The sequence below is a fragment of the Miscanthus floridulus genome, chromosome 6 (assembly GCF_019320115.1).
Source record: "Miscanthus floridulus cultivar M001 chromosome 6, ASM1932011v1, whole genome shotgun sequence".
Lineage (NCBI taxonomy): Eukaryota > Viridiplantae > Streptophyta > Magnoliopsida > Poales > Poaceae > Miscanthus > Miscanthus floridulus.
The window spans coordinates 84,755,711-84,766,422 of record NC_089585.1 but is presented as its reverse complement, the minus strand read 5'-3'; the positions used below and the strand labels follow the sequence as shown (position 1 = coordinate 84,766,422).

The 10,712-nt window shown below is 44.5% G+C and overlaps 1 protein-coding gene across 1 annotated transcript; it reads left to right on the top strand.

Moving 5' to 3' along the window:
- The first annotated feature begins 2,033 nt into the window (after nt 1-2,033).
- LOC136458508 (probable aldo-keto reductase 1) lies at nt 2,034-4,670 on the top strand. The gene is made up of 7 exons (XM_066458451.1): nt 2,034-2,184; nt 2,301-2,468; nt 2,564-2,770; nt 2,867-3,039; nt 3,151-3,247; nt 3,373-3,526; nt 4,083-4,670. Exons 1-7 carry the CDS (start codon nt 2,128-2,130, stop codon nt 4,262-4,264), a joined length of 1,038 nt encoding a protein of 345 aa, XP_066314548.1. The 5' UTR covers nt 2,034-2,127; the 3' UTR covers nt 4,265-4,670.
- Nucleotides 4,671-10,712: the final 6,042 nt, after the last annotated feature.

Sequence of the window (10,712 nt, the reverse complement as noted above, 5' to 3'; positions counted from 1 at the left end):
TGCAGCATAACCAGTGCCACGTAGCTGCCAAGCTTTAGAGGGACCTGCGCCCAATGCCGCGCCGTGAATCTCTGTAGCTCCACAGCGTCGTGATTGCCGTCTGCATCCTCTCGACGATCCGGTGTGCTTCGGAACGTCATCCCAACTCGTGTCCCCGTCATCAATCTATCGTTGTGCCGCATCGGGAGACCTGTCCGTGGTGGATTCGATTTGGAAAAATCTTTGGCGGCTGAACTTGATCCGCTTTCGTCTCTAACTCATTGTCAAACCACCGTCTGTGTAGTAGTTAAGGGTGGCCCTAGAAAAAGAAAAAATCCATGAAAAGAAAAAGGAATCGGACATGAAAACGGAAAAACGTAAACGGTAACGGAATCGATGTCTTAGTTGGACGAAAGATTTTGTACTAGAAATTTTGCCTCTTTATTATTAGGGATATATTTGTGTCAAGTTTGTGAGAGGAGTCTGGAAAAACCATATTTTCTGAGGCTCCTCTAGCCTTTCTCGCGGAAGTTATTTTTTGAACGATTGTTTACAAGAACTTCAGTTAGAACCCAAGCGGTTCTTGAAGCCCTGCTAAACTAGCTCGAAGAGCATGAAACCCTGAGCGTACAGGAACATGTACATTCCAGGCAAATATTTTACTACTTCCTCATTTCAAATCATATGACATTTTGGCTTTGTTAGGTATATATAGCTTTTGTTATTTATTTAGATATGCATTGTGTCGAGATATATAGTAAAAATTAATGTATCTATAAAAGTCAAATTGTCTGTTTTATATAATTTAGAATTGAAGAGTAACTAATAATCATCCAAACTGTACGAGATGCCGTGAACTTTTTTTTTTCTACCTGACAATCATCAGTTGTTATATCATCAGTGGGCGAGAAGTATTCATGCCAAGGCCTTGTTTAGATGCCATCTAAATTCTAAGTTTTTTCACTCTCTCTTCATCACATCAATTTTTAGCCGCTTGCATGGAGTATTAAATGTAGGTAAAAAAAATAACTAATTGCACAGTTTAGTTTGAAATCACGAGATGAATTTTTTGAGCCTAGTTGATCCACGATTGGACAATATTTGTCAAATAAGACGAAAGTTCTACTATTCATCAAGCTGAAATTTTTTCGAAATCTAAACGAGACCCAAGCTACCGACTTTTTCCACAAACAGAAATCATGGACGTCACCCTGTCACGACTCACGATCCCATGTCACGAGTGACGACAGAGCTGCCACAGACTGCGCCACGCCTTACGCTGCGGTGTCACCGTCTTCGGGATAAGTCAAGGCGTCGCCGGAATGAGCATGACCGTGTGCGCCCGACAGCTCGGCCGGAATACGTGCGCGCCTGCTGCGAGGCCAGCCTGCTGGGACGTTGGCTACATGCCTACATGGCTACATCTTCCTTGACTATCAGCACCGCCACCACTTTTGGGGCACGACATTTGCAGCGCGTGTGTAGACATCTTACGACGTTTGCGGTGACATCACTGTTGGGGGGCACGATCGACCTTCTGATAAGTACTTGACAAGGGCCATGGAAATTAGATTGACTGAGGAAATTATGAATTTTAGTCTTAGGTCCTGTTTGGTTTCTACAGGTGTTCCTAAAATTCCTGTCACATCGAATATTTAGACACATGCATAGAGTATTAAATATAGACTAATTACGAAACTAATTATACAACTTGTGACTAATTTACGAGACGAATCTTTTAAGCCTAATTAGTCCATGATTTGACAACTTGATGCTACAGTAAATATTTGCTAATGATAGATTAATTAGGTTTAAAAAATGTCTCGTAAATTAGCCTTCGTCCATGTAATTAATCTTCCTCGACTATCAGCGCCGCCACCACTTTTGGGGCACGACATTTGCAGCGCGCGTGTAGAGTGTAGACACCCACTATTGGGGCTTACGACGTTTGCGGTGGCATCACTGTTGGGGGGCACGATCGACCTTTTGATAAGTACTTGACAAGGTCCATGTAAATTAGATTGACTGAGGAAATTATGAATTTTAGTCTTAATCGCCCTATAAAATCTCGCAGAAGTGGCTGCTATTTTTCCTGGAACCAAACTTCATTTCACCGTTCCTCCTTCAGTTCACCGGCGAGCAGCGGCCATGGATAACCAAGCCCCTCCGGTTCCCCGCGTCAAGCTCGGCACCCAGGGATTCGAGGTCGCTTTGTCTCTATCCGTTCACCTCTCCCCGAATTATCTTGTGCCTCCGCTCTCTCGTTGTCCGCTAGCCCGGTGCTTTGATTGAATCGACTCCGCCGATTGCCATCCATGTAGGTGTCCAAGCTAGGGTTCGGGTGCATGGGACTGACGGGCGCGTACAACTCCCCGGTGGACGACGAGGCCGGCATCGCCGTCATCACGCACGCTTTCAGCCGCGGGGTCACCTTGTTCGACACCTCCGACGTATACGGCCCCCTCACCAACGAAATCCTCCTCGGCAAGGTCCGTTCGCACTCTCCTTTTTCTGGAGACATCTTATGGAGTTATGGGCGTGAACTTTTACTGATCCGCGGAAGACATCGCTGCCTGTGCTGCAGGCGCTGAAGCAGCTGCCGCGGGAGCAGGTGCAGGTGGCCACCAAGTTCGGGGTTGTACGGCGTGACGAGAGGGGCGCGCCGACCTTTTGCGGACGGCCGGAGTACGTTCGCGCCTGCTGCGAGGCCAGCCTGCGGCGCCTCGACATTGACTGCATCGACCTCTACTACCAACACCGCATTGACACCACAATTCCCATCGAGGAGACGGTCTCTGCAGCCTGCCTGCACATTCGACAAGCCTTAAAGCAGTCGGCGTTGTTGGTGTGTTTGCTCATGTGAATTCTTTGTTCCAAATCATTGCAGATTGGCGAGCTCAAGAAGTTGGTGGAGGAGGGGAAGGTCAAGTATATCGGATTGTCAGAGGCGAGCCCGGACACCATTAGGCGCGCACATGCTGTGCACCCGATCACCGCGGTGCAGATGGAGTGGTCTCTCTGGTCTCGCGACATTGAGCCCGAAATTGTGCCGCTCTGCAGGTGATTCATGGATTGCAGATTCTTATGTTCCAGCCCATGGAGGTCCTGACTCCTTGGTCCTTACCGGATATTTATCATGTAATAAGATTCTTTTTGCTCTGTGGACTTCAGAGAACTGGGCATTGGAATTGTGCCATACAGTCCTATTGGCCGTGGGTTTTTCGGTGGGAGAGGAGTGAAAGAACAAGTGTCCGCCGAATCTGTTCTGGTATTGATACAGTCTACCTCAGAATATTGTTTCTTTCTTCCATTGCAAAAGAAAAAAAAATCATCTCTTGGTCAGTATCAAAACCATTTTTTAGTTCACTTACAGATTTAACTTTGGCTTGTCAGCATGGGCACCCAAGGTTTGCAGCAGAAAATTTGGAGAGGAACAAGCAAATTTATCTGCGAATGGAAGAACTGGCCAATAAGCACCATTGCAGCCCTGCTCAGCTGGCTTTAGCATGGGTTCTGCATCAAGGAGATGATGTGGTTCCTATACCAGGTGTGGCCTTATAATCTCATTCTCTTATCACCGACGATGCTCAGTGCTTCCAGGCTGATGAGTCACAGAGTTGTTCACCCAAAGATGCATTTCCAGACACCTTTTTCTTGTATACACTTTGACAGAAAAGTGTATGGCATCATATTCATATATAGACCTTTATTAATGATTGGAAATAGTTTAAGTAGTATGATTTGGGAGTAACCCTTTTCAATTATTATATAGTCTGCTTTGGCAGAGAACCACAATAATGTAGAGGAACACATCCAGTCAAACAACCTTTCCTTGTTTCGAAGGGAAGTAACCTCCTTCCTTCCTAATGTGTGTGCATGATAGCTTGTTGAATAGTTTGTGCCATACGATCTCTTTTACTGTGCTATGAAACAATTTTGTTGGTTTGAAACATGGTGTAATTTAACTGACTTATTCTTGAGTCTTTCTGCACTTATTATTCCCTTCCAAGTTCAAAGCAAGTCATCAGTAGTCATGCTTAATGGCTATATGTTCCGATAGTCCTGTATTTAGTCACTGACAGATGTTTCCTACAATTTCTCAGGGACAACCAAAATCAAGAATCTAGATTCCAACATTGACTCCTTGAAGGTGAAACTGACAGGCGAAGATCTGAAAGAAATGGGCAGCCAGATACGTGAAGAAGATGTGGCTGGTGAAAGACAATTCGCTTCCTTTCAACATGCCACCTGGAAGTATGCTGATACACCAAAGAAGCAGAGCTAAAAATACTTGAAAGCAACAATGATGATGCGATTGGCGTGGCACTCTCCTGCAGATGGCGTCAGGAATACCTGTTCTAAATAATGTACTGAGAAGAACAATGAAGGGCCAAGTCTTAATCTATTATTTGATTCGTGAAGGAAAATAAAAGAGTGAGTTGAAGAAAGAGTTCATCAGCCTGTTCGTTTCGGCTAAATTGGCTTATAAGCCAAGGGTGAAAGTACTGCTGACTGGTTTGGTGTGAGAGAAAAACATTATCTAAGCCGTGAATTATAAGCCAGATACGAGCGAATAAGCCAAAATGAACCGGCTGCGTATCTTCTCAGAGTGGAAAACTATAGAACAGGTCATGATGGATGGTGAAGATATAATAATCTTTCATTAATGCTTAATGGTCACTCATCTCTAGGAACGTGATCAGTGGAAGTCTGCCCTCTATACTCTCATTTTTCTTCCCCCAAAAACTCTCTCCATCAATAAAATAAAATATTTCTAAAACTCCTACCTCCAAACTCTCGTTTCCTCCTTTCAAATGTTCTCTTGGCACTACTGGCCCCTCTGGTCAGCCCAATGTGTCGGATTATTTAGCTTCGGCAATGCCTAGCAACATAATCGCGTACACGGATCTAGATTGTAGTACACGAGACACAAGAATTTATACTGGCTCAGGACGCGGTGCGCGTTAATCTCTACTCCAGTGGTGCTGTTGCTCTTGTATTCGTATACTCAATTACAGAGGCTGTTGCTCCTAGGTACGAGGTAGATTGAAACGGCGGAAGATGGATGATGTCGATCCCGAGCCCGAGGTCCCTACCCTCCTTTATATAGGCAGGAGAGGTAGGGCTACAGGAAAGGCGATCGGGCTAACAGATTGTGTTCCTAGTTTGTTACAACAGATTAATCCCAGATATACACGCCTTGGTTTGTCTTGATCTCCACGTTGGTCGACCGTGTCAGCCCTTATGGGCCTCCTCGGCTACTGGGCCGATAGCTTGACGGTGGTCATATATACGGGCGGTGCAGGTGCTCCTAGCCCATATCTCTAACGGTAGCCCCCGTAGGACTTAATGATAAGTTAGCATGCATCTTCAAGCCCTCGGGACGTTGTAGTCTCCCCTGTAAGTTCTGCGTACTATGAGTACTTAGTGAACATCTTCGGGTGCCGAAGTTTCAAGCAGCGCAACTAGATATTACCAAGTATTGGGGAGTACCAAGAGCATTTCTCGGGTAGCGAGAATCTTCTTCAAGCATCGAGGGAGGCGGTGGTACACTGTACATCAAGGAATGTTGTTCCATGGCAGCTGTAAGTGCCTGACTCGGGTGGTGCACCCCTTATCGAGAAACGTGGTTTGCTTGGCGTAGCCCTCGGGACGCTGTTAACGTCTCGTTTGGGTGGTGTACCTGATAACCAGAAGCGTAGCCTCCATGCTAGGGTAAAAAATGCTGCTGTACTCGAGAAGTTGGTTCTCGACGTATCCTGATGTTACGAGCTTGCTTAGCACCTAGATTAAGACTTAAGAGAAATTAGCAAAACAAGTTCTTGAGTTTTAAAAATTTAAAACATACATGAAATGATAAACAAACCCTGTGCGACTCACTTTTATGATTGAGAGAAATTAAATAAATATCTAAGTTAATTTACTCAGTGCGTAAAAGCGCTAATGAAAATCCTAACAAAAAGAATAAAATAAGTAGTTTTAATTGTTTGGTACAAAAACCAATTTCTATAAACAAAAATAAAATATAACTTGTGTATAGTGCTTATGTAAAGATGATGAGCAAGTGGTGTAGATGAAAATGCAACTATAATTTTTGGAAATTAAACGTGTTAACTAATGTTCTTGGGAGCTCCAAAAATCAAATTGGAAATTAAAATTAACCTTTTCGTTAAATCAGCAAAGATATGAACTTATGTTAAAGTACTATTTTTGGCAAGTTATGTTAAGAAAAATAATTAAATACTGCTTAAATGTTTTGTTTCTATGGTTTAGTATAAAGTATGGACTATTGCATGAAGTATTTGTTGGTTGAAGTTAATAAGGTTTAGGCCTTTTAAAAATTATGACAAAAGAATTAATGGCTACTTAGTCCTAACTAAAAACCCTTAACTTTTCTAAGTATGGAAGGGTGGTAGACAATGCTATTTTGTTGTTTAAGTTCTAACTAAAATACTTAAACACTAGTTTCATGTTTTTGTATTGTTGGTTGCCCCTAAGTGTGCACTTGGGCACGGTGTAGATCATAGGTGTGTCGGATGTCACGTTGCCCTCTTTAAAAAATGCTCAACATCGTTGGGACGTGCTGTAACCTAGTTGTTGGCACTCTGCCGTGCACCGATGTTCAGTGCGACGATCTTATCTTGGCGTCTCTCCATCTTTCTCTTGGGCCATCCTCTGGTCGTAAGCATTGTTTCGCTAGTTAGCTGTTAGCACCAGCTACAGGTTAGTGGAATTGGTTGAGTCTTAATCGAGACGCTAAGTAGTTTTGGCTCGCTTTAAAAACCGTGCTTGGCACCGTTTCAGCCGCTGGCCCGGTGGGCGTAGTCACCACACGTGCGTGCACTGCTAGCGCCAAACTCAGGCCGTGACCGGGCTGTTGCTGTTGGCTAGCTCATGTGCCCAGTTGGTGCCGCGTAGCGCCCTTGGCCTCGCGTTGGCCATCCCGACTAGCTATGGCCTAGCCCCGCTATCACTGTGTGCGCACGCCACCCTCTGGTCGCTGAGCCACGTGTGGGGTTGAGACAAGGCTGCAGCTATCATCGCCTTGTCATCGTCGCGCTCGCCTCACCCCTCATTTCACCTATCGTGTCGAGGCTCTAAGCAGGTGCCAATGCCGCCGCGTTTGGGCCAATGACCTTGGTCGCAGGGGCGATGGTGATGTCCCTCTATCATGCTTGCCCTCGCTAGCCGACATCGGTGTACCCGCTCGGGTCTGGCCACGCCATTTCGAGCGCTTCGCGCCAAGCCTCTAGGTCTCGTCGTCTGTGCGCACGCGCTCGTACTGCTGCCATCGATCGGGGTCACCTTGTCTTAATCCGCTCGGGCTCACTCGTGTGACCTCCCCACAGCCGCATTGTGTGCAGAGCCACCATTCCTTCCTCTTCTAATCACTAGCTTGGGCTTCGCATCGCAATTCCCCGCATCAGTGGGTGGCATGGGTAGTTAGCTAGGCGCCATGTTCTCCTTAAGCTCGGCCGATCACTACCAACCGGCAATTTGTCATTTTGTTTGCCGCCGATCAGATGCGCCACCGAGTAGGTAGGTTGGGAGGTAAGGCTTGTAGGATTGGTAGCAATTCAACGGCTCGTACCCTCGAACTCGTCTTGACTTCCTCTATCCGGTGCTCACACTATTTGACCTAGGGAACTCGTCGGCGATGAGGTGATGCGTCGGTGTCTGGCTCGGGGCATCGTCGCATAGCGGGCCAGTTGGGTTGGCCTGCTGACACACGATCATGCCCCCGCGCGGGCTGCAGTGGGCTGCTGGGCAAAATTGTGGCCGCTGGTTCTCCCTTTTTCTAAAACATTTTTTAATTTAGTTTCTAAGACAAACTTGTAAATTCCATATAAATTTGTGTAGTTAACCAAAAATTGTGAAACAAATTTTGTTAGGTTCCTAAAATCCTGGTCCATCTGTCAGTATATTTTGTTCACATAGTTTTATAATATTTTCAGGAGTTATCTAATTAATTTGAGATGCTTAATATTATAAGATATAAACTTGTAGGAATTATTGTGATAAATTAGTGATAGTGTTGGCTCTGAAACTTTGATAGTAAATTTCTAATATTATTAGGTGCTCACTGTAATTTTTATAGCTCCATAATAATTAGTTTGGTAAGGTAGCTAAATGAGCTCTAGTTCGAATATATAAATTTAATCAATAAGAAGCCAAAACACCTTGGGATTGTAGGACTAAAACATTTTTCTGGAGACAAAACCTTACTTGACGACGTGGATACGTAGACTAGTATGTTAGTCATTAAAGCTAGCTCGTTAGCTTACAGAGCATAATCATATTTTAGAGTTGCAGTTATCGTTGATTATTTACGTCTCTACGTTGCATCCACCATATCATAATAGGAACAACAATGGATCATGGAGTCGACCGAAGTAGCGGAAAAGATAGTGCCTGATGATTTTGTCGCCATGATGGAATGCTAACTTTTGGTTATATCTTACCTAGACAAGCCCCGGTGCATAACCCCTATTATTCTGCACTTTAATTTATGCTTGTGCATTAAGTTTTGAGGAGTTGAGTGAAAACCACTTGCATATATATATATATGCTTATCCTATGAGTCATACTAGTATGTCAGAATCATGTAGATGGCTATGCTATAGGATTCGGTAGAAGTCGAGTGATTACCTGTCACTCGCGAGAGATAGGAAAGATATTATTGTTGTTATTATATTACTATCACATGGAATATATATGGACGATAATTGGAGACCGGGGGAAAGGCACTTTGGATCTAGACTTGGTTAGGCATTCAAGCAAGGCTCAGATTGTATTTGTTCCGCTTGTATCGATTGAGGAACGTCCGTTGCTGTGGATGGTAGTCAGGTCATAGACTTATTATCCTGAGCACATACTTGCTTATAGGAGCGGGAAGGCTCGTTACACTCTTGTCGCGGGTTTCGGCTCTTTTTGGACCAACTGATTAGAGGTGGGGAAAGGTGGAGGTCTAAGCACCATACTGAGACCGGGTCTCAAGTGTGGGGTTTGGAGTCCAAGTTTGGACAGGGACCTAGACCCTATGACAGGAGTGGAATGGGTTGGTCTTGTTTGTGCCTAGGGTACAAACGGGGCATGTGTTTCTAGGTACCCAGCTAGGATACATTGATTCATGAATCGCCATTTCTATGAGACGGTACCGACTTGGCTATGGTCTAGCATCATAGTAAGAACTGAAAGATAAAAGATGGTAAAATGGTTCTAATTGCTCACCACCTGCTTGAAAGTAGGATAGGAGCTTACATAGAATGGATAGTTAATGAACTAATGATGGCTGCTAATAAAATTTAATATAAGGACACACGTTTAGTAATGCTTCCGTAGATGCAATTGTAAGGAAAATGGACCCTAGGCCCATTTACTTTGGATTTTGGTGTTTGATGACCAACACAACCAAATTGGACTAATGAATTTGCAAGTGATTGTTTTGTAGTTCAATAGGGTGCAAGACGTGTCTTGGACGAAGGCAACATGATGATCCGATGATCAACACCATAAGCAAGGCCCTAGAGGTACAAGAGAAGACCCAAGATATTAAGCAAAGTCCAAGCATGAAGATAGGAACCAAGCCGGACGTAAGATCACCAAGAAAAGAGCTCACAGAGGTGACCGGACGCAACCCTTATAGGGACCGAACGTGTCCGATTAGTTGCTCGACAACTGCAGGCGTCAACAATAACGACCGAATGCTGAGTACTAAAATTGACAGGATGCACCGGTGGCACTGTAGTCTTGCGAGATCACACTGACCGCGTTTATAGTGTGGCCGCCACCGTATACCAAAGGGAACAAGGCCCGTGGTGTTTTGGCCGGAAGCTTGATAGTGAAGATAGCGGGGAGCGGTCCGAGAGAGGCTTTGCCATTAGTGGCTTACCCGGAGACCCACTTGCGCATAGGGAAGGATCGAGGCTATCCACGGAGTTACCCAACTAGGAGCTTGGCCCTTGCGAGGGATTCCTTGCGAGGGGCTCCAATGAGGACTAGGGGGAAGCTTGCGCGCTTTTTGATACCTCAGTAAAAATACCGAAGTCATCGACGGGAGTTTGCATATCTCTACCTTACTCTTTACCTTCCACATTTACATTGATTGTATTACTCCTTTTGTGGTAGAGATAGCAACACACTAGCAAAACTTTAGTTGCACATCTAGATAGTTTATCTTTTACATAGATTTTGCTAAGGGTAGAAAAAGAGGCCATAGTCTAGAATTGGAATTTTAAGTTGCCTAATTCACCCTCCTCTTAAGCGTCACGGTCCCCTACAAGTGGTATCAAACCAGTTGGCTCAATTTATATCATTGGCGTAATCGCTATTGAGCCGACGCTATATAGAGTGGTTGGGATGGATACCTCTAGGCCTCCACACTTGGACGACACTAACTTCCCCTACTATAAATCTAGAATGGCTTGTCATCTTGGGGCGGTTGATTTGGGTGTTTGGAGAGTCACTCATGATGGGATGAAACCCATTAAGAATTCCAATAAACCCACAAAGAGTGAAGAAAAAGAAATTTATTTCAATGCTAAAGCTAAAAATTGCTTGTTTGAATCTTTTAGCATGGATGTGTTTAACCTAGTGTTTACTTTAAATACGACACATAAAATTTGGTTAAAACTCAAAGAGCTCCATGATGGCACAACTAATGTCCATGAGCAAAAACATTGTCTAGCTAAACACAATTATGATTCCTTTAAAATGAATGATGATGAGCTTGT